Source organism: Pongo pygmaeus, chromosome 10 (assembly GCF_028885625.2).
Source record: "Pongo pygmaeus isolate AG05252 chromosome 10, NHGRI_mPonPyg2-v2.0_pri, whole genome shotgun sequence".
In the NCBI taxonomy this organism is placed as follows: Eukaryota; Metazoa; Chordata; class Mammalia; order Primates; family Hominidae; genus Pongo; species Pongo pygmaeus.
In genome coordinates, this window is record NC_072383.2 from 121,286,100 (window position 1) to 121,310,214 (window position 24,115).

At 40.6% G+C, this 24,115-nt stretch overlaps 1 protein-coding gene across 2 annotated transcripts in view; it reads left to right on the plus strand.

Moving 5' to 3' along the window:
- Nucleotides 1-24,115, plus strand: part of KNTC1 (kinetochore associated 1) — a 102,163-nt gene that overhangs the window by 959 nt on the left and 77,089 nt on the right. For both annotated transcript variants that reach the window (XM_054441846.2, XM_063647145.1), the window contains exons 2-16: nt 1,960-2,130; nt 6,669-6,789; nt 10,345-10,460; nt 11,678-11,756; nt 13,999-14,076; nt 15,547-15,581; nt 16,102-16,212; nt 18,106-18,199; nt 18,552-18,604; nt 19,342-19,457; nt 19,847-19,901; nt 21,670-21,768; nt 23,264-23,307; nt 23,403-23,468; nt 23,566-23,641. In XM_054441846.2, coding sequence (XP_054297821.1) covers nt 2,002-2,130; nt 6,669-6,789; nt 10,345-10,460; nt 11,678-11,756; nt 13,999-14,076; nt 15,547-15,581; nt 16,102-16,212; nt 18,106-18,199; nt 18,552-18,604; nt 19,342-19,457; nt 19,847-19,901; nt 21,670-21,768; nt 23,264-23,307; nt 23,403-23,468; nt 23,566-23,641 — 1,272 coding nt within the window. In that variant the 5' untranslated portion in view covers nt 1,960-2,001. The remainder of the gene's footprint in view (nt 1-1,959; nt 2,131-6,668; nt 6,790-10,344; nt 10,461-11,677; nt 11,757-13,998; nt 14,077-15,546; nt 15,582-16,101; nt 16,213-18,105; nt 18,200-18,551; nt 18,605-19,341; nt 19,458-19,846; nt 19,902-21,669; nt 21,769-23,263; nt 23,308-23,402; nt 23,469-23,565; nt 23,642-24,115) is intronic.

Consider the following 24,115-nt stretch of genomic DNA (forward strand, 5'->3'; position numbering starts at 1 on the left):
TTCCCGCAAAAACATAAACTTCATAATGGCAAAGACATTTTGTGCTTTGTTCAAGCTATATTCCCAGTTCCTAGAAAGGTACCTGGCACATAGTAAATAGGTATTCAATAAACATTTGTTGAATAAGTAAATATGGCAGTTATGGGCGGTTTCTCTATTTCACAGATGTGGGAAATTGAGACCCATAAAGGTATTCATTCCAACCTGTCCCTCCTTCTTCATCTCTTCACTCCCACCAAAACACCAGCCACTGAAACTTCTCTATTCTCCAAACATGTTTTCTTTCTGTTCCCTTGCTTATGCTCTTAGGAAGAACTCTTTAAACATTTATAAAACTATGATCTTCAATTCTCAGCCCAAATGTTACTTGCTTCCACCAATAACAAATTAGCTAACACCTAAAATTGAATGTTTGCCATCAATCAAGCTTTGTTCTGTGAACATTTAAAACTCAAAACATTGGGAGGCTGAAGCAGAAGGATTGCTTGAGCCCAGGAGATCAAGGCCAGCCAGGGCAAAATAGTGAGACCCTCGTCTCTCAAAAAACCAGAAGTGAAAAATGGAAAACTCTTTCAGGTGGGTACAACTAAATTAGTCCCTTGGTATTGGTATCCATGGGAGATTGGTTCCAGGACCTCCCACAGATACCAAAACCCTCGGATGTTTAAATCCCCGTCATTAAATGGCATAGTATTTGCATGTAGCCTAGGGACATCTGCCTGTATACTTTAAATCATCTCTTGATTACTTATCTTGCCCAACAATGTAAATGTGCTATGCCTGTAGGTGGAATCTAGGGATGTGGAACACATGGATATTGAGGACCAACTGTATATATATATACTTTTTTTCCAAGACGGAGTTTCACTCTTGTTGCCCAAGCTGGAGTGCAGTGGCACGATCTCGACTTACTGCAACCTCCGCCTCCCGGGTTCAAGCAATTCTACTGCCTCAGCCTCCTGAGTAGCTGGGATTACAGGCACACACCACCACGCCCAGCTAATTTTTTGTATTTTTAGTAGAGGGGGTTTTGTCATGTTGGCCAGGCTGGTCTCAAACTCCTGACCTCAGATAATCCACCCACCTAAGCCTCCCAAAGTTCTGGGATTACAGGTGTGAGCCACTGCACCGGCCTGTATATTCCTGTTTTATAAATTAGAGAGTTGAGGAACAGAAAGATTAAGCGATCACCCAAGGACAGCTGCCTAGTCATTGTGAAAGAGCACCAAGTCAGAAATTGTTTCTTCCTTGTGCTATACCTTTTATAGATATTGAAGCATACTTCTAGTAGCACTTATGAAACCAGTTGTAATTATTTGATTATCATTCCCTACCAGTCTTGATCCAAGGATTGTTTTTCTCCTTAGTGTTCTTTTCCCAACAGACTCCAGGTAACATGGTTTATGTAAACCTTTGCTTTTTGAGATGGGTAAACCTCATAAGGTTTCAAGCTTAGTCTTTGGTCCAGAAACCTAATTCATTTTTTTCTCCTCCCCTTATCCTTTTTATTTGTTGTATAATAATACTATGATAGCATCAATGGACTTTTTCTGAACTTCATCTAGAATCTTATCATCTTATGATATCCCTGACAATCTGGCATCTAAACCTACACTGTTTGCTGCTATACTGATTAAAGGTTTATTTCTAATGAAAACTTGGTATAATTCCAAACTAGACACACCAAGTAATGGAAGCTCTAGGATACATTGGTAAGATCAGAATTGTTGGTTTGTGTGCATAAACCAATATGTTCTCTGGTAACCATCATAGCTCTAGTTCCATTTATGTTATTGGCCTGAAGTGTTTAGTGGCCACAGCAATAACAAGAAGACAAAGATGTCTGTATATGTTAATGTTAGACTTTTGTTTTTGTTTTGTGAGTAAGCTTTCTCATTTCCCAAGGAACCGGGTTCTATGCAACAAGATAATATGGTGTCTAATTTTATGTTGTTACAGGAAAGACAGTAGTTCCTGACTCAGGAAGACAGTCTCAGAAACATGTGGAATGATATTGAGCTGCTAACAAATGATGATACCGGAAGTGGGTACCTGAGTGTCGGTTCAAGAAAAGAACATGGAACTGCTTTATATCAAGTAGATTTGCTAGTGAAGATCTCTTCTGAAAAGGTAGTGATTATTACACTGACTGTTTCATTCACAGAATTTTTACTGAGTGCTTAGTAGGGCTAGTGGCCCACAGTAAATATTTTGTGAATGAATATAGCACTTTCTCAGGGAATCAAGATTCAATCTCAGATTGCTAGAAATTCACATCTGAATACCCTCTGCATCATGTCAGGATCAGTATTTTCACACCTCAAGGATTCTTAGTTCCTCTTGATATTTCATACATACAAAATATGTGTAAGTTGATAGAAAGAATATCTTTTTTTTTTTTTTCAAGACAGATTCTTACTCTGTCACCCAGGCTGGAGTGCAGTGGTGTGATCATGGCTCACTGCAATCTCTGCCTCCCAGATTGAAGTGATTCTCGTGCCTCAGCCTCCCAAGTAGCTGAGATTACAGTTGTGTGCCACCATGCTCAGCTAATTTTTTGTATTTTTGTAAAGATGGGGTTTCACCACGTTGGCCAGGCTGGTCTTGAACTCCTGGCCTCAAGAAATCCACCCACCTCAGCCTCCCAAAGTGCTGGGATTACAGGTGTGAGCCACCGCGCCCGTCATACAAAGAATATCTACCACTGACTTAGGAAATGAAATGTTACCAATAGAGTTGAAGGCTCTGAGGGTCCATCCCTCAATCTGTGTTTCTCCTGTTTCCTACCAGAGTCAAGCACCCTGCTGAGTATGAGGTTTATTTGTGCATTTTTTTCTACATTTTAACTTTCTTCTGTCAGTAATTGCACCATTCTTGCTCCATGCCTGAAACCTTATTCTTTGCCTTCTATAGAAGGTACTATTAGCTGGGTGTGGTGGCACGCACATGTGAGTCCCAGCTACTTGGGAGGTTGGTATTTAATTCTTTTTTTTTTAATAAAAAAAATTTTTTTCATTCAAAGGGAATCTGACAGATAAGGCAGGGCATCCAGTGGGGACGTTATTCCTAAAGGGAATTAAATTTATGCTTTTGACTTTTTTTTTAAACTGGCTGATGGGATTTAAAAAAGAAATCATTCTTTATGCAGCTTTAAGCTGGTGTCTGTGGAACTGTGCTGCTTTTTCTTTTTTCTTTTTTTTTTTTTTTTTTTTTTGGGACAGAGTCTCATACTGTTGCCTGGGCTGGAGTGCAGTGGTGCTATCTTGGCTCGGCTCACTGCAACCTCTGCCTCCTGGGTTCAAAAAATTCTCCTGTCTCAATTTCCTAAGTAGCTGGGATTACAGGTGTGTGCCACCATGCTACTAAAAAAATTTTTGTATTTTTAGTAGAGATGGGGTTGCCCAGGCTGGTCTTGAACTCCTGGCCTCAAGTGATCCGCCTGCCTTGGCCTCCCAAAGTGCTGGGATTAAAGGCATGAGCCACTGTGCCTGATTTGTACTGCTTTTAATGTACCATGAATCATGTTAAAGGCAGTATAATCCAACAATAAAATAATTAGTATAAGACAAACATTAATTATGAGTAGTACAAATCTTATTGTATTTTTTGTCATTAAATTATTTATTAGAGGCAAAAATTTCAAGTGCAGCATAATTTCTTTTTTTTTAATTTTTTGAATTCTTCAAGACATCTGAAAGCACAGTTTTCTATAATGAGGAAATGACGTCTGTTTTTTAGTATTTTTGTTTGTTTGTTTGTTTGAGATGGAGTCTTGCTCCGTCGGCCAGGCTGGAGTACAGTGGCGTGATCTCGGCTCACTGCAAGCTCTGCCTTCTGGGTTCACGCCATTCTCCTGCCTCAGCCTCTCAAGTAGCTGGGACTACAGACGCCCGCCACCACGCCTGGCTAATTTGTTGTATTTTTAGTAGAGACGGGGTTTCACCATGTTAGCCAGGATGGTCTCGATCTCCTGACCTCGTGATCTGCCCGGCTCGGCCTCCCAAAGTGCTGGGATTACAGGCTTCAGCCACCACACCCGGCCATTTGTTTGTTTTTTTTTAAGAGAGGCTCTCACTCTGTAGCCCAGGCTGGAGTACAGTGACGTGATATTGACTCATTACAACCTCCCACTCCTGGATTCAAGCGATTCTCCTGCCTCAGCCTCTGGAGTAGTTGGGATTATAGGCGCCTGCCACCACCCCTGGCTAATTTTTCTTTTTTTTTTTGAGACAGACTCTTGCTCTGTCACCAGGCTGGAGTGCAGTGGCGTGATCTCGGCTCATTTCAACCTCCGCCTCCTGGGTTCAAGCAATTCTTCTGCCTCAGCCTCCCGAGTAGCTGGGAATACAGACACGAGCCACCACACCCAGCTAATTTTTGTGTTTTTAGTAGAGATGAGGCTTCACCATATTGAGCAGGATGGTCTTGATCTCTTGACCTTGTGATCCACCCACCTCGGCCTCCCAAAGTTCTGGGATTACAGGTGTGAATCACTGTGCCTGGGCTTTATTTTTTAATATTATCAGGAGCCTTAAAACATGGAAGTGGCTCAGGCCTTTCTTGACCTCAAGGCTGTTGAAAAATAATAGTGCGTGTGTATAGAATCTTGGATTCTGGTAGGAACTAAAATTCTATCTATTATTAGCACGTGGCATACACTTACCAACATGTTTTGAACATCTGCTATGTTCTGAGCCCAATATTAGGAACTTGGACATAAGATGGCATCTTATTCATTCCTTTTAGGATCTTACCTTAAAGTTAGGCACACAGGACACAAACAATAAAAGATGCTTAGCTGTGCAAGTTAGTATATGCTAAATGCCAAATGAACAATACAGACAGTAAATGAGCAAGAATTCAGTGGATGGAGAGCTCATTGTGGGTTGGGCAGTTTAAGGAGCATTTCCTTAAGAAACTATGTGTGAGCCCAGTGTGGTGGCATGTCCTGTAGTCCCAGCTACTCAGAGGCTGAGGCAGGAGAATGGTGTGAGCCCAGGAGTTTGAGGCCAGCCTGGGCAACATAGGGAGACAACATCTCTAAAAAAAATAAAAATTAAAATAAACTACACTTGCTTTGGGCCTTAAGAAGGAGAACAGTCTAGAGAGAAGAGTCTAGAGAGAACAGTGTGGACAGATCCCTAGAAGATATAGTGCCGTTCCTTTATTTTTTATTTTTATTTCTTTTTTTGAGGCAGAGTCTTGCTCTGTTGCCCAGGCTGCAGTGCAGTGGTGTGATCTTGACAACCTCTGCCTCTTGGGTTCAAGTGGTTCTCGTGCCTCAGCCTCCCCAGTAGCTGGGATTACATGCGTCCACCACCACGCCCGGCTAATTTTAGTGCCGTTTCTTGTTGGCAGTGCCTTCGTATAACCTTTTACTAGTTGAAGAAGCAAGTAAAAAGATATGAAGGAGGCCGGGTGCAGTGCCTCACACTTGTATTCCTGGCACTTTGGGTGGTTGAGATGGAAGGATTGTTTGAGTCCAGGAGTTCTAGACCAGCCTGGCCAACATAGTGAAAACCCCATCTCTATAAAAGAAAAAGAAAAAGAAAATTAGCCAGGTGTGTGGTGTGCATGTGTAGTCCCAGCTACTTGGGTTGAGGAGGCATGAAGATCCCTTGAGCCCAGGTTTTTAAGGCTGTAGTGAGTTATGATGGCATCACTGCATTCCAGCCTGAGTGACAGAGGGAGACCCTGTCTCAAAATAAAGAAAAAAATAAGGTAGAAGGGGGATCAGAATGTTGGGGAATTTTCAAGGATCACACCTGGAGAAGATGACTTTTGAAATAGTCATAAAATGAGGTGATTAGCTGTATTTTGTCAGGGAAGAATAGGACTGGTTAACATTTATTGAGCATATACTATGTGCAGGGCTCTCTCATAAGCCCTTTACATGAATTCGTTTAATCTTTATTCAGGTGAACCTTGTAGGTATTATTATTGTTACTCTTTTACATGGAGTTAGTTGACACATTTGCCTAAGATCACTTAGCTAGCAAGGGACTGAGCTTCCTCAAGCACTAATCTGTCCAAGTGCTTCAAGACAGCTATGTGTGGGAGGCTCTCGGCAACAGAAACTGAATACTGGAGACTCTGATTTGGCTTGTCTACTGTTTTTAAAAATGTTGACTTAGCTGCCAATATTTAAAAATCAGAACATTTCACATAAAGATCCAGCTTCTGTTGATGAATTGGGAGGTATGGCCATGCCAGTGCTGCATCCCCACCAGGCTTTCCACTGGCTGGTGTGAAGTAGATTCTATTCTTTCATGTCTGTGGGGGCAAGGACCCTCCAGTTCACAGTTCACCACCGTTCCCCTGCCTAGTGTATCCACGACACCAAGACTTTATGCCAATCTTGATTAATTCATTATGTTAATGCCTGGCTCTTGCAGCATAAAGTCAATCCTGAGGAAACAAGGACTTGAACATGAGAATCCTTTGCCCTTCCTGTTCATCCTGAACTGTTTTTCTACTTAGGATCCTGGATGGATTCAAGATATACCATACAAAGAAAAACTCGATGATTAATTAGATAGAGGGGCTAAAGAAAAAAAGCCTGTCAAGTTTTAAAGTGGGATATTTGGGAATTTGATGATACTATTGATAAGTATTGTTAAACACATATAAAAATGTTTGAATTTTCGTCATGCTTTTCTCTCCCACAGGCCTCATTAAATCCAAAGATACAGGCATGCAGCTTAAGTGATGGGTTTATTATTGTAGCTGACCAATCAGTGATATTGCTTGACAGTATTTGTAGATCACTTCAATTGCATCTTGTCTTTGGTAAGTATAATGTAATGAAGTAAGATAAACTGGAAGTCAAATATATCTGCTGCCAATTTCTGCTGGATTGCCTCCTCTTTACTCCATTATTTCTAAGATTTCAAATTAGACTAATTTCAAGTAATTAAGCTTGAGTGCTTAGTGCCTTATTTGTGCTGGGCACTAGAGTCAAAGGACACTGAGATGATCCCTTCTTTCAATACATCGGAGGGGAAATACACATGTAAAGCAACAACTTAGTTTACTTGCTTGTATTGGAATACTATGGAAAACACGAGCTCATTTGTGTTCAAATTCCTGAATCTTGTACAGAATTTCGGTATCATTAATGGGTATTTGCATATTTTTAGAATTAATAGCTCTCTAAAAATCCTGTAACATACTTATGAATTAATTCTTCATCGAGCTACAAGGCTTCAAGTACATGCAAATGTGGATTTGAGAGTGAATTAAAGCCGGGCGTGGTGGCTTATGCCTGCAATCCCAGCACTTTGGGAGGCTGAGGCCGCCGGATCACTTGCGGTCAGGAGTTCAAGACCAGCTTGGCCAACATGGTGAAACCCCGTTTCTACTAAAAATACAAAAATCACACCTGTAATCCTTGTACTTTGGAAGGCCCAGGTGGGTGGATTGCCTGAGCTCAGGGGTTTGAGACCAGACTGGGCAACATGGTGAAATCCCGTTTTCTCTACTAATATACAAAAATTAGCTGGCCGTGCTGGTGTGCGCCTATAGTTCCAGCTACTCAGGAGGCTGAGGTAAGAGAATTGCTTGAACCTGGGAGGTGGAGGTTGCAGTGAGCCAAGATCATTCCACTACACTCCAGCCTGGGTGACAGAGCAAAACTCTGTCTCCAAAAGCAACAACAACAATAACAAAAATTAGCTGGGAATGGTGGCATACACCTGTAATCCCAGCTACTCAGGAGTCTGAGGCAGGAGAATCACTTGATCCAGGAGGCAGAGGTTGCAGTGAGCCAAGATTATGCCACTGTACTCTAGCCTGAGTGACAGAGTGAGAGTCTTGTCTCAAAAACAAAAAAAAGAGTGAATTAAGGGGTAAGTCAGTGATTGTACTGAGCTTAGGCAAGAATATTATGAAAGTTTTTTTTTTTTTTTGAGATGGAGTCTCTCTCGCTCTGTCGCCCAGGCTGGAGTGCAGTGGCACAATCTCGGCTCACTGTAAGCTCTGCCTCCCGGATTCACACCATTCTCCTGCCTCAGCCTCCTGAATAGCTGGGACTACAGGCGCCCACCACCATGCCTGGGCAATTTTTTGTATTTTTTTTTTTTTAAGTAGAGACAGCATTTCACCATGTTAGCCAGGATGGTCTCGATCTCCTGACCTTGTGATCTGCCCGCCTCGGCCTCCCAAAGTGCTGGGATTATAGGCGTGAGCCACCACACCCGACCCCGAAAGTTTTTTCTTTCTTGAGTAGAAATTTTTTTTTTTTTTTTTTGAGATGTAATCTCGCACTGTCGCCTAGGCCGGAGTGCGGTGGCGTGATGTCAGCTCACTGCAACCTCCGCCTCCAGGGTTCAAGCAATTCTCCTGCCTCAGCCTCTCAAGTATCTGGGACTACAGGTGCCCATCACCACGCCCTGCTAATTTTTTTTTGTATTTTTAGTAGAAACAGGGTTTCACTATGTTGGCCAGGCTGGTCTCGACCTCATGATCCTCCTGCCTCGGCCTCCTGAAGTGTTGGGATTACAGACGTGAGCCATCGTGCCAGGCCTTTGTTTTTTTTTTTTTTTTTTCCTTAGACAGTCTCGCTCTGTGGCCCAGGCTGGAGTGCAATGGTGCTCTCTCAGCTCACTGCAACCTCCACCTCCCAGGTTCAAGAGATTTTTCTGCCTCAGCCTCCCAAGTAGCTGGGAATACAGGCGCCCGCCACCATGCCTGGTAATTTTTGTATTTTTAGTAGGGTGAGGTTTCACCATGTTGGCCAGGCTGCTGTCAAATTCCTGACTTCAAATGATCCACCCACCTTGGCCTCCCAAAGTGTTGGGATTACAGGTGTGAGCCACTGCACCCGGCCATTAAATAGAAATTTTAAGAGAAAGATAGTTGTTGAAACTTTTACGTAAGAACTTAGACAACTGAAAAGGAAACAGAACACATACATTTTGGAACATATCTTGATTGCAACATGGAGGCAAGAAACTTATGTTTTATGGAATCTCGACGTATTGACACTGATTGGTCCACAAGATTCACAGTTTCTTCTATGAAATGGTGGGATGTGTAACGGTGATCCATTTGTGGAAAGACATTGTGGCGGAATAACTTGAGTTCGCAAGCCAGTTACATACTATTGTTTTTCTCTCTTGTCCCTTCCCTCTTTGCTTTGTTTTCTGTTACCTTGGCCTTCTTGCTTTTGCATGAATACAACAGGCACTTCCCACTCCATGATCTTTCCTCGAGCTGCGCCCACCATCTGAATGCTCTGCATGCTCTTCCGTCTTAGTCATTTGGCTAACTTCCTCACCTCTTTCATGTCTCCTGTGAGCTTTCTAATTAACACTGCAAAATGCACCATTCTTCTGAGCTCTCTTACCTGGCTCTACATTTTTTTTTCCCAGAACATCTATCACCTTCTTACATGTCTTACAGTTTGTTTATTATGCTAATTGTTTATCAGCTACTTTTTTTTTTGAGATGGAGTCTGGCTCTGTTGCCTAGGCTGGAGTGCAGTGGCGCGATTTCGGCTCACTGCAGCCTCCACCTCCTGGGTTCAAGCGATTCTCCTGTCTCAGCCTCCTGAGTAGCCTGGATTACAGGCACATGCCAGCATGCCTGGCTAATTTTATATTTTTAGTAGAGACAGGGTTTCACCATGTTGGCCAGGCTGGTCTCGAACTCCTGACCTCAAATGATCCGCCTGCTTCGGCCTCCCAAAGTGCTGGGATTACAGGTGTGAGCCACCACGCCTGGTCATTTATCAGCTATTTCTGTCTTAGAATATGAGCTCTGTGATGGTGATAATCTTTTGTTACTGTTCTCAGATATATGCAAAAGGCCTAGAACAAAGTTTACCATATAGTAAGTGCTCAGTAAATATTTCTTGACCAGCTGCATGCAGTGGCTCACATCTGTAACCTCAGCACTTTGGGAGGCAGAGATGGACAATCGCTTGAGCTCAGGAGTTCGAGACCAGTCTGGTAACATGGCAAAACCTCGTCTGTACAAAAAATACCAAAAATTAGCTGGCCATGGTGTTGTGTACCTGTGGTCCCAGCTACCTGGGAGGCTGAGGTGGGAGAATTCCTGACTGAGCCCAGGAAGTCTAGGGTGCCGTGAACTGAGGTGGTACCACTGCACTCCAGCCTGGGTAGCAGAGCGAGACGCTGTCTCAAAAACAAAACAAAACAAAAAATATTTGTTGACTGAATAAAAGTCAACAACATTCTTTTTTTATTTTCATCACATCTGTTTTGCAGTATTTAGAAGTAACTTAAGTAATCATTGGCTTTTTAATGAGAACAATTTGTATTTTTTTGTATTGAAAATAAGGATTTTCGAAGGAAGCTTGTAACTTTGATTTGAAATTTTCAGATACTGAAGTGGATGTAGTTGGCCTTTGTCAAGAAGGAAAGTTTCTTTTGGTTGGCGAGAGAAGTGGCAACCTACATCTTATTCATGTAACATCAAAACAAACACTACTCACTAATGTAAGATCTTGTTATATTTTAATTTTCATTATCTAAATTCTAAATAATCTCTTGGACAACTAAAACTCTAGCAAACTATTACTTAACATGTGTTTTAAATTAAAACAATGTTTTTTTGAATAATTAAGCTTTGAAGGTGTTACCACAGCTTGGATCCTGAGTTCTTGGCTCTCATGTAAATAGAAATTAACACCAGGTCAAACAGAAATTTTCCCAGGGAATGTTTAGTAGGCTTGTGGCTCAAGGAATCTCAAGGAAACAGCATATGGGAAAGGGATCCCAAGTGCTAGCTCCCCGAAGGGCTTAGCTCTTGTCATTTTGAGGAAGCTGAGGTGAAAAAAGGAGTGATTTGTAGGCACGTAGAGGCAGGGAACTTTTAGCACCTGTGAATTTTGATCGCATCCTTTTTCATGTGTTGTATATCTCATTAGCATGTTAAATCTCCATCCCTGGGTATGATTTTTAGTATCATAATTAGGTTAAAATGAGAAAATACTTGGTGAAAGGCCAGGGCTGAAGTCCATCTTGTCTTCAGCTGGCTGGATCTGGTCAGGTGCTTAGCAGGACTGCTAGAGTTCTGATTTAGTAACCTTGGAAGATGGTCAGGTTTTTACTAGGAATGCTAGAGTCCCACTTTTACAACTTTGGGAGAAGTAACTCCAGGAGACAAATGGTTAGGTTCTTGTATGGTTGGGAATTCCGCTTGGTCAGCTAAGTCAGGAGCAGGCAGCTTTCTGCTGTCTGATTCCAGTCAGCTTGTAAGGGAGGCAGGAACGTAGAGAAGGGAATGCCCAGACATATGAAGCCTTTGGGGTCTTGGTTACTATGTCTCTTGCCTGCCAGGATTGAGTTTCTTCCCTATACTGAATGGTATTTTAAATTAAAAGAATGTTTTTTTGAAAAATTAAGCTTTGAAGGTGTTACCACAGCTTGGATCCCGAATTCTTGGCTCTCACGTAAATAGAAATTAGCACCAGGTAAAACAAAAATTTTCCTAGGCCAGGTTTAGTAGGCTAGTGGCTCAAGGAATCGCAAGGGAGCAGTCTCGAAGGTATTTAGTACACTTGTCCAAAACAGTTTTCCATTTTAAAAGTAAGATGTTTAGAATATAGGCAGAATTATTGCTAATGATAATTGATAACTCTAGAGTTTAAAGAATAAAATCCTTGATGTATTTTTCTGTTTAATTTTATTATTTGAAATTAATTTGCATTTAGGCATTTGTTCAGAAAGCTAACGATGAAAATCGGCGGACTTACCAGAATCTTGTCATTGAGAAGGATGGTTCAAATGAAGGTAAGTTTTCTTGAATTTTTTTTGAATGACTTTTTTTTTTTTTTTTTTTTTTTAAATGGAGTCTCCCTTTGTCACCCAGGCTGGAGTGCAGTGGCGCAATCTCAGGTCACTGCAATCACCAGCTCCCAGGTTCAAGCATCTCCTGCCTCAGCCTCCTGAGTAGCTGGGATTACAGGTGTGTGCCACCATGCCCGGCTAATTTTTGTATTTTTAGTAGAGATGGAGTTTCACCATGTTGGCCAGGCTGCTCTCAAGCTCCTGACCTCAAGTGAGTGATCCACCTGCCTGGGCCTCCCAAAGTGCTGGGATTACAGGCATGAGCCACTGCGCCCAGCCTGAATGACTTCTGACTAATAGCCAATCAAAAATTAAAATTTTGTGGTTAATAAATTATATAAAATCATTATTATGCTACCTACATTTTTTCTGTTTTTTTTTTTTTGAGACGAAGTCTCCCTCTCGTCCCCCAGGCTGGAGTGCAATGGCGCGACCTTGGCTCACTGAAACCTCTGCCTCCTGAGTTCAAGCGATTCTCCTGCCTCAGCCTCCCGAGTGGCTAGGATTACAGGCACCTGCCACCACGCCTGGCTAATTTTTTGTTTTTAGTAGAGATGGGGTTTCACCATGTTGGCCAAGCTGGTCTCGAACTCCTGACCTCAGGTGATCCGCCTGCCTCAGGTGATCCGCCTGTGAGCCACTGTGCCTGGCCTTTTCTGTATTTTTTATACATTTTTTTCTATCAAAGCAATTAATATTGTAAGAAACAATTTTTAAATTTTTGAAAAAAATTTTTAAAGCTCTTTTTAGATGTTTAAATATATACTTTTCCTAAATATAATATTCTAAACTTATTTTTACAGTTTTGAGATTTCTATAGGTTACCAAGGAGACATTATATTCTTTTAAAATGTGTTTCTGGGCTTCAGTATATTTATTATATTTTTACTTCAACAAATGTTAACTGGGCCTTAGTTTATTTTGATATATCTGAGATTTTTTTTTTCTGGCACATGAAGTTTGTTGTTTTAATAAAAGTTTCAAAAGAAGTTAACAATGTATTTGCAAATAACCTACTAGTTCTTTGTAAATAAGTTTTATCTGTAACATTACTATAATATTTGTTCATTAGAATTTAAATGAGCAGGCTGTGTGTGGTGGCTCACATCTGTAATCCTAGCACTTTAGGAGGCTGAGGTAGGAGCATCACTTGAGTCTAGGAGCTCAAAACCAGCCTGGATAATATAGAGAGACCGCCACCTCTAAAAAAAATAAAAAATTATCCAGATGTGTTGGTGTGTGTCTGTAGTCCCACTTTCTCAGGAGGCTGAGTTGGGAGGATCTCTTGGGCCTGCAGTGAGCTGCGATCGTGCCATTGCACTCCAGCCTGGGAGATAGATTGAGACCCTGTCTCAAAAACAAAAAACAAAAAACAAAAAAAAAAACTTCAAATTGACATATTTTTAAGGTAGTTCCAGATACTGTTTGTTTGTGCCTGCCTGCCTTCTTTCCTTCCTTCCTTCCTTCCTCTTTCTCTCCCTTTTTTTTTTTTTTCTGAGATGGAGTCTCACTCTGTCGCCCAGGCTGGAGAGCATTGGCGCAGTTTTGGTTCACTGCAACCTCCACCACCCGGGTTCAAGCAATTCTCCTGCCTCAGCCTCTTGAGTAGCTGGGACTACAGGCGCGCACCACCACAACCAGCTAATTTTTGTATTTTTAGTAGAGACGAGGTTTCACCATGTTGGTCAGGCTGGTCTCGAGCTCCTGACCTTGTGATCCACCTGCCTTGGCCTCCCAAAGTGTTGGCATTACAGGCGTGAGCCACTGCGCCTCGCCTCTTTCTCTCTTTCTCTCTTTCTTCAAAAGCCACATTCAGACAGACACTGGTTTGAATTTTATATCCATGTGCCTTTTAAAATAACTGATTCCCGGCTGTGAGCGGTGGCTTACGCCTGTAATCCCAGCACTTTGGGAGGCTGAGGCAAGCAGATCACGAGGTCAAGAGATCAAGACCATCCTGGCCAACATGGTGAAACCCTGTCTCTACTAAAAATACAAAAATTAGCTGGGCATGGTGGTACACGCCTGTAGTCTCAGCTACTCGGGAGGCTGAGGCAGGAGAATCGCTTGCACCCTAGAGGCGGAGGTTGTAGGGAGCCGAGATCGCGCCGCTGCACTCCAGCCTAGCGACAGAATGAGACTCCGTCTCAAAAAAAAGAAACTGATTCTGATTTTATTTCAATAGGTACCTATTATATGCTACTTCTTACATACAGTGGATTTTTTTGTATTACAAACCTTCAGCTTTTAAAAATTCAACAAGGTAAGTAATACATTATATTTTTATTATTGATTTGCAGCAATGTTTACTAGTTTTATTAATTTAATAGTAAAATTTTAAGTACTCTCTTTAAGCTTATTTTATCTTAATTGTATTTAGTTATAATTGGGTATACTTTTAAGTATTCAGAGTACACTTATTCTCCTCTGTTAGAGCTGGAACAGTATCTGAATAAATGTAATTTTGGTATGGCCTTCAAGGAGCTTAGTTTGGGGAGATAAGCTTCAACAGTTTAGTTGGGGAGACAAGACATATGCTAGCACAATAATAAATGCTTTTTAATGTGGTGAATGAACGTGGAAATGGAAATGACTATGCAGTGTTAATAGTGCAGAACAGGGCTGGCATGGTGGCTCACGCCTGTAATCCTGGCACTTTGGGAGGCCAAGGCGGGCAGATCACCTGAGGTTGGGAGTGCAAGACCAGCCTGACCAACATGGAGAAACCCTGTCTCTACTAAAAATACAAAATTAGCCAGGCAGGGTGGCAGGCGCCTGTAATCCCAGCTACTCACTCGGGAAGCTGAGGCAGGAGAATAATTTGAACCCAGGAGGCAGAGGTGTGGTAAGCTGAGATCGCGCCGTTGCACTTCAGCCTGGGCAGCAAGAGCGAAACTCTGTCTCAAAAAAAAGTATATAGTGCAGAACAATAATGTAAAATACGTTTTAAGCTAGTAGTCTGGACCATGTATCCCTCTGAGCCAAGTGAAATTATTTGAGGAATGGATTTGGAACAGGTATTTAACATTTTATTTTATTTTATTATTTTTATTTATTTATTTATTTTTGAGATGGAGTCTTGCTCTGTCGCCCAGGCTGGAATGCAGTGGTACGATATCGGCTCACTGCAACCTCCACTTCCCAGGTTCAAGTGATTTTTGTGCCTCAGTCTCCCAAGTAACTGGGATTACAGGTGGGTACCACCACACCTGGCTAATTTTTGTATTTTTACTAGAGGCGAGGTTTCACCATGTTGGCCAGGCTGGTCTCGAACTCCTCACGTCAAGTGATTTGCCCATCTTGGCCTCCCAGAGTGCTGGGATTGTAGGCATGAGCCACTGCGCCTGGCCTAAGTGATATTTTAAAAATATTGACTTGCCAGGCCTGTGCTACGTCTTGGGTATATGACAAGATTGAAGATTTGTTTTCCATAACTTCATGATGGAGCTAGAAAAGTAAGACCTATTCCAAACAGTGAGAAGCGCAGGAGAGTTGGAGTAGGGAGAAGATCCCCTTAGTAGGAAGAGAGGTGGTAAGGGTAGGTATGGAGAGGTATTGGCTGGTGCCCTGAATCTAACATGTCACAGTGTATTTTGGTCAGGGACAAAACTTGATTCTCACCAGTGTTCTTTGAACTAAATTGTATTTAATTTCACCTTGACACAAAACAGGTGACTTGTATTATTTTATAGATTAATACTATACATTTAGCCTGCTTTCTTTTTTAATGCAGCAATAGAGAATGTAGACTTCAGTACAGCAAAAAAGGTAAGAAAATAAATCCATATTGTCCTCTTAAAAAAATTACATTTAATGTAAATATAGTAGAATGTTTCTGTATATAATTGGTCTGCTTCTTGATATTTTAGAAATTATTATGATATAACATTTTAATAACATTTCTATTTAAAAATACATTTATGCCCATAATCCCAGCACTTTGGGAGGCTGAGGGGGCAGATCACCTGAGGTCCGGAGTTCGAGGCCAGCCTGACCAACTGGAGAAACCCCATCCCCACTAAAAAATACAAAATTAGCCGGGGGGTGGTGGCGCATGCCTGTACTCCCAGCTACTCAGGAGGCTGAGGCAGAGAATTGCTTGAACTCGGGAGGCAGAGGTTGTGGTGAGCCGAGATGGCGCCATTGCACTCTAGCCTGGGCAACAAGAGCAAAACTCTGTCTCAAAAAAAAAAAAAATTTATAACTGATTGATATCAACTGATTTTAGTGATTTTATGGAGCATAAATATGTATTATATATATGACATTCTTGTTTTTAATTTTGCAGTTACAAGGACAAATCAAGTCCAGTTTTATTTCTACTGAAAATTATCATACTCTTGGTTGTCTCAGTCTTGTGGCTGGAGATTTAGCAAGTGAAGTTCCTGTGATAATTGGGGTAATTGTTTTTATAAAGTTTTGTTTTTTGTTGCCTAAAGCATTTTCTCACAAAAATGTTTTTGTTTTGGTTAAATTGCAAAATAATTTGTAACATATAACCGAAACAAGGAAATTATAAAATTAAGGTAATTAAAAATAACTCAATACGTAAATTTCTGTCTTGGAAAAAATATTGCATCTTTACTTCCCCTAGTCTTTACCTGAAGTACAGCATTTTTTTCAATTATGAGAGCAAACAAAAACGATAGAAAACAAAATCAAAAAATTCCATTGTTACAGTACCTGTGACTTTGTCACTACTGGAAAAACAGCACATTATTGCAGCTGTCTTGAAATAAATATTTATATACCACTACTTCAAAATTATGGTTATCATAGTTTTTCTAATAGGAAGTGTAATTACTACTGGTGACGTACTCACAGGGACTGCTGATTCTACTGCTTTTTGTTTTTTGGGGTTTTTGTGGCCTACATTCATAAGTGAAAGAAATTCTGTTTCAGATGGAGATCAGTGAAAATAAAGATGTAAATTTTTTGCCCATCCAGCTTCACAGATCCCTTGAATCTTGAAATAAGTCAGGTTAAGAACCTTAGTGTTAGAGAATGGTCCTAAAGAGTAAAGTGTCTTTGATGTAATCCCTGCCTCCTAAGTGATTCTACGTTATTCTTAGTCTTGGCTAGCTAGGCTACTTGCAAGTTTTGTTATTAGTGAAATGGGAACGTGGACAAGGATGCACGTAGAAAAGCACACTTCATTCACGACCATTGGCATGTATACCTTGCCGTATAATGTCTTATATCTCATGTTACATGTAAAAAGTAACATTTCATTATTGGTATGTCACTTCCAGTAACCCTGATCATAATTTCTTTGAATTTTGGGGGAAATACCTAATGTTATATTCAAAGGATAGGCAGAAACTCAATATAATTATGTTTACAACATTTTTACTTGCCAAATTTATATATTAAGTAGTCAGCTGCGTGTCATGGCATGCCCCTGTGGTCCCAGCTACTTGGGAAGCTGAGGCAGAAGAATTGCGTGAGCCCAGGAGTATCAGGCTGCAGTAGTTCTGATCACACCTGTGATGACGCCACTTCACTGCAGCCTGGCAACACAGTGAGATCCCGTCTCTAAAAAGAGAAGAAACAAAAAAGAGAGAAAAGAAGCTGTCATGTTTCCACATTGAGCATATCTAATTTAACATTTCACCAGGGTTTCAAAGAATTTAAAATTAATATTTATAATTTTTTTCCAAATATTTGTGGTATTTTAATGAAAATACTTATCAAAGACTATATTTTAATCTAATCCTGGAAGAGGTCTTAAAAGTTCACTGCATGTCTTTAGTGCCAGTTGCCTAAATACGCTCATTAAATATTTATGTGAAGGCTGGCATGGTGGCTCATGCCTGTAATCCCAACACTTTGAGAGGCTGAGGTGGGAGGATTGCTTGGGCCCAGGAGGTTGAGACCAGTCTCAGCAACTTAGGGAGACCCTGTCTCTACAACAAATAGTAAATTAGCCAGGTGTGGTGATGCTCACCTGTAGTCCCAGCTACTGGGGAGGCTGAGGTGGGAGGATCGCTTGAGCCCAGGAGTTTGAGGCTGCAGTGAGCTGTGATCACTGCCCTCCAGCCTGGGCAATGGAGTGAGACCCTGTCTCAAATTAAAAAAAAAAAAATTGTAATAACCATGAATTCCAATAGTACACTGTTTTTTTCATTCTTCAGAAACCAAGAGAGGAACTGGAAGATGAAACCTAGTTAAGTTAGAATATGTAAATATATTTTAAAATTAGTAACCTATAAAACTTACATGTTTCTACTTTGAGGAAGGCTCAGGTCTAAGAATGAAATTTGCATTTGAAGTACTGTGTTCATTTTTCCAGGGAACCGGTAATTGTGCATTCTCAAAATGGGAACCAGATTCTTCCAAGAAAGGAATGACAGTTAAGAACCTTATTGATGCGGAGATTATTAAAGGTAAAATAAGTTAATGAAACTACTTTAGACAATTATTAGTGAGTTTTAATTTTTATGTCAGTGTACTTAGGCTGACATATGGGTCATTTTACCCTACCAGTCTTTGAAACAAGCCAGAATAGCTTGATGGTTGTTCACATACAGAATAGTTCTTGACATGTTACAGTTGTTACTCTTCATTTTGGGAGGTTTTACATTTTAGTCGTCACCTAACAGAAATAGAGGCAGGAATAAAGGAAAATGGGACCTAATAATTATATAGTTCTGCCTTTCTGTGAATATGTTAGTTTACTATTTAGATATATGAAATATTGAAATAAAATCCTTAGACATCTTATTTTCTCTTTTGTAGGTGCAAAGAAGTTCCAGCTGATAGACAATCTACTTTTTGTCATTGATACTGATGTATGTTTCTTGTTTCTCCTTCAATGTTTTTACTTGATATGTTTTACAACAAAAATGTTGTCAGACTTACAAAGGCAAGGGTTTTAGCTAGGGTGGGTAACTATCTTGTGTACTGTGCTTTATTTCAGTATACATACCAAAAAGTTGATGCTGAAATGTAAATTTTTTTTTTTTTTTGAGATAGAGTTTCGCTCTTGTTGCCCAGGCTGGAGTGCAATGGTGCGATCTCGGCTCACTGCAACCTCCGCCTCCCGGGTTCAAGCTATTCTCCTGCCTCAGCCTCCCGAGTAGCTGGGATTACAGGCGCCCACCACCACGCCCAGCTAATTTTTTGTATTTTTAGTAGAGATGGGGTTTCACCATGTTGGCCAGGCTGGTCTCGAACTCCTGACCCCAGGTGATCCACCCACCTCGGCCTCCCAAAGTGCTGGGATTACAGGTGTGAGCCACTGCGCCTGGCCTGAAATTTAAATGTTTAATCATTAAGAAGACATGTAGGCTAGGCGCGGTGGCTAGCCTACTAAAAATACAAAAAATACGAAAAATTAGCCGGGCGTGGTGGTGGGCCCCTGTAATCCCAGCTACTCGGGAGTCTGAGGCAGGAGAATCGCTTGAACCCAGGAGGCAGAGGTTGCAGTGAGCCGAGATCACACCATTGCACTCCAGCCTGGGCGACAAGAACGAAACTCTGTCTCAAAAAAAAAAAAAGACATGTAAATGAAATGTCTCTATTGCAGAACGTGCTGAGTTTATGGGATATTTACACTCTAACTCCTGTATGGAACTGGCCCTCTCTTCACGTAGAAGAGTTTCTTCTTACTACAGAAGCAGACTCTCCTTCATCAGTCACGTGGTATGTTATGACTATGGCTAGTAGTCATTTCCCTTCTGTTAGTACCAGGTATCTTGTCTGGTTTTGTTCAGGTCATTTATTATGTTTTACATTCTAAACAACACTGTGAAACAGTCTGACAGAGTAAAGACCGTTTGCAAAATTCACTGGGAACAGTTAGGCAATATGAACCTCCAAGTCATTGTGTTAGAAACTGTCAGTCTGGGCATAAACATGCAGAAATGGAATACAGTGTCTATTACATTTTATTTTTTATGGAAGAGTGTTACTTTAACTTAGTTTATATCTTGTAATTGGCAAAGCGTACTTTTTTAATTGATAGATAATATTGTATGTTTTTATTGTGTAAAAGCTTACTTGAATTATTTAAAGCTTCTTTTCTCTTTTAGGCAAGGAATTACAAATCTCAAATTAATAGCTCTGACAGCTTCAGCTAATAAGAAGGTATTGGAAAATTTTATTTTGTGCTTGCCTATATTATGTGTTAGAAAAAGCATTAGTGAATACAAAAGTAGATGTTAAATAGTACAGCATATTAGCTCTTAGTTCACACAGAAACTTGACAATCAGAAATAAACCTGCAGAACTCTTTTTAAAGTAAAAAGCTATAAATCTTGACTCCATATTTTAAATGGAGCACTTCAGGAACCAAAAATGCCCATAGGAAAGTGTTTATTTTATTTTATTATTATTATTTTTTTGAGACGGGGTCTTGCCCTGTCCCCTAGGCTGTAGTGCTATGGCACAATCTCGGCTCACTGCAACCCCCCCACCCCCTGGGTTCAAACGATTCTCCTGCCTCAGCCTCCCAAGTAGCTGGGATTACAGGTGCCTGCCACCATGCCCAGCTAATTTTTGTACTTTTAGTAGAGACGGGGTTTCACCATTTTGGCCAGGCCGGTCTCTATCTCCTGACCTTGTGATTTGCCTGCCTTGGCCTCCCATAGTGCTGGGATTACAGGTGTGAGCCACTGCGCCCAGCCCAGGAAAGTGTTTATTAGAGTGACTCTTACATAGTTCTGGCACTGAGGAATTACATTTCACCTTAAATACAAACCGTAGAATGGACTTCAGGTATATGTACGGATTTTCATTCAACAGATTTGGAATATGGGGTAGAACATCATTTCATACGTAATATTTAAATCATATAGTAATAAGCTGGGTGCATTGGCTCACACCTGTAATCCCAGCACTTTGGGAGGCCAAGGCGGGTGGATCTCCTGAGGTCAGGAGTTTGAGACCAGTCTGGACAACATGGTGAAACCCAGTCTCTACTAAAAATACAAAAATTAGCTGGGCGTGGTGGCGTGCACCTGTAATCCCAGTTACTCGAGAGGCTGAGACAGGAGAATAGCTGGAACCTGGGAGGCAGAGGTTGTGGTAAGCTGAGAGTGCACCAGTGTACTCCAGCCTGGGCAACAAGAGCGAAACTCCATCTCAAAAAAAGTAAAATGAAATAAGTCATACAGTAACAGACTTACTTATAAATGCTTATTTTTTGCATTTAGCTTTGTACTGTGTGTTTTATTTATTTATTTATTTAGAGACAGTCTCACTCTTTCACCCAGACAGGAGTGCAGTGATGCAATCTCGGCTCACCGCAACCTCTTCCTCCCAGGTCCAAGCAATTCTCCTGCCTCAGCCTCCCAAGTAGCTGGGATTACAGATGTGCACCACTATGTTCCAGCTAATTATTTTGGTATTTTTAGTAGAGACGGGGTTTCACCATGTTGGCTAGGCTGGTCTATAACTCCTGACCTCAAGTGATCCGCCCGCCTCAGCCTCCCAAAGTGCTCCCATGTGTTTTTGGTTTTTTGTTTTTTATTTATTTATTTATTTTTGAGACAGTCTCGCTCTGTCGCCCAGGCTGGAGTGCAGTCCGTCTCCTGGGTTCCAAAGATTCTTCTGCCTCAGCCTCCCCAGTAGCTGTGATTATCCCAGTAGCTGTGATTACGGATGCACACCGCCACACCCGGCTAATTTTTCGTATTTTAGTAGATGGGGTTTCACTGTGTTGCCCAGGCTGGTCTCGAACTCCTGAGCTCAGGCAGTCCGCCTGCCTCGGCCTCCCAAAGTGCTGATTATAGGCATGAGCCACCACGCCCAGCCGCTCCCATGTGTTTTAATCTGCTCTTAATTGTGAAGTGCTGTTTCGTACTTGCACGTTTAAATTGATCTGCTAAATTAATTGCTCTGCTATTTTTCTTAGATGAAAAACCTCATGGTTTATTCATTACCTACAATGGAAATACTATATTCTTTGGAAGTATCTAGTGTTTCTTCTCTGGTCCAAACAGGAATTAGCACAGTAAGTTTATTTGCATTTTAAAGTATTCTTTTAACTACTTTTTTCTTTATCCAGTATCTATTCAGAGATCATTAAAAGCCTTAATAATTAAGCTAAGCATTAGTGGAACCTAGTGGAAACCTGGATAAATTTCAGGTTTATAACTATATTTATTAATAGAGATCCTCAAATATACTTACTTGATAGTCTAAGGTTAGTCATCATATTAAAAAAAAAGAAAAAAATCAAAACATCAGTCATCTGCTTATTCTTCTTTCTTCTGTCTCTACAGGAAGTATAGATGATAATGGGAGATGGAGACTATTGCTGTTACATATATATATGTAACTAATTTTCATATTTATGTAACTAATTTACATTTTTAAAACTATTTTACCACATTTGTTTAATTTCTTTTTACACACACACTATAGTTTTCCAAACTTTGGAAATTACTTGTAGACATCATGACCTGTCACGCCTAAATCTTCAGCAGGTATCTCCTAAAAATAAGGGCATTCTTCTACAATGCAATTATCATACTCAGAAAATGTAACATAAATACAGTACTATTTATTATAAACTCTTCTAGATTTAAATTTTACCAATTGGGCCAATTACTTTAAAGCTATTTTTTTTTCTTATTCATGATCTAATCAAGAATCACTCATCAAATTTAGTTCTCTATGTGTTTTTGTTGTTGTTGTTGTTGTCGAGACAGGGTCTTGCTCTGTTGCCCAAGTTGTAGTACAGTCGCTCAATCATAGCTCACTACAGCCTCCAACTCCTGGGCTCAAGTGGTCCTCCTGCTTCAGCCTCCTGAGTAGCTGGGACTACAGGTGTGCACCACCAGGCCTGGCTAATTTTTACATTTTTTGTAGAGAGGGGGTCTCACTCTGTTTCCTGGGCTAGACTCAAGCTCTTGAGCTCAAGTGAGCTTCCTGGCTCACCTCCCCAAAGTGCTAGGATTACATGTGTGAGCCATTGCATCTGGTCCATTTTTTGTCTTTTAAGACATTGACAGTTTTGAAGAGTCGCCACCTTGTGGTTTTGTAGGCTGTTTCTCTATTTGGATTTGATTGTTTCATCATGATTAAATTCATGTTAAGCTTTTTTGGCACAAATACTGCACAGGTAATATTGTTTTCTAACCACATCACGTTAAGAGGCTCATGGTATCCATTTGTCCTGTTATGGGTGATTTTAAATGCGATCATTTGGTTAAGGCAGTTCTGTCAGATTTCCCCATTTGTAAAGTGTTTTTCCCTTAATAGAAAGTAACCTGTGTGATATTATTTTGAGTCTATGGGATTTATCTTTCCTAGCCATTTTTTTTCCCAGTGTTTTTTTTTTTTTCTTAAATTTTTGTGGGTACATAGTAGGTATTTATGTGATACCCAGTTGTTTTAAAGTCCGTTGATGGATAATTCATGCCTGAACCAGTAGTTACTCTAGTAATTATAAAATGCATTGCTCTTATATTGGAATTTTAATCATGTTTTTGTTGTTATTGTAGGATACCATATACCTTTTAGAAGGAGTTTGCAAAAATGATCCAAAGTAGGTCATGTTTTATCGTGTTAAGTAATAGCTATGTTAAATTTTACGTATTAATATTAAAAGACAGGCGCATTTATAGTTAAAATTTTTTCTAGATTGTCTGAAGACTCAGTCTCTGTGTTAGTACTCAGATGTCTTACAGAAGCTTTACCAGAAAACAGGTAACTTCTCATTTTTTTTTAAGCTTTATCCTTTAGTGAATAACTTAAATTCCCTGACTAATAAGCATTTAACAAAATTTCTTTTCCAACTTAACAGATTGAGTCGGTTACTTCACAAACACAGATTTGCTGAAGCTGAGAGTTTTGCCATTCAGTTTGGACTAGATGTTGAGGTAATCATTCATGTATTCATTTGTTCACCAAACAAGCATTTCGTCATGTGCTAGAGGCTGAGGGGACAGACATGTAATATATAATTGGAATTTAATGTGTTTAAGGCTATAATTAAGATATGACTGAAGTTGATTAGAGATTCAGAGGAAAGAGTGACCCATAGTGGGGCAGAAAGATGTTACTGAGGAGGTCGTTTTCAGGTCAGGTCTTTTTTTTTCTTTTTTCTTGAGATGGAGTCTTGCTCTGTTGCTCAGGCTGGAGTGCAGTGGTACAATCTCAGCTCACTGCAACCTCCGCCTCCTGGGTTCAAGCAATTCTCTTGCCTCAGCCTCCCGAATAGCTGGGATTACAGGCATGCATCACCATGCCCAGTTAATTTTTGTATTTTTAGTAAAGATGGGGTTTCACCATGTTGGCCAGGCTGGCCTTGAACTCCTAACCTCCTCGTGATCTGCCTGTCTTGTTCTCCCAAA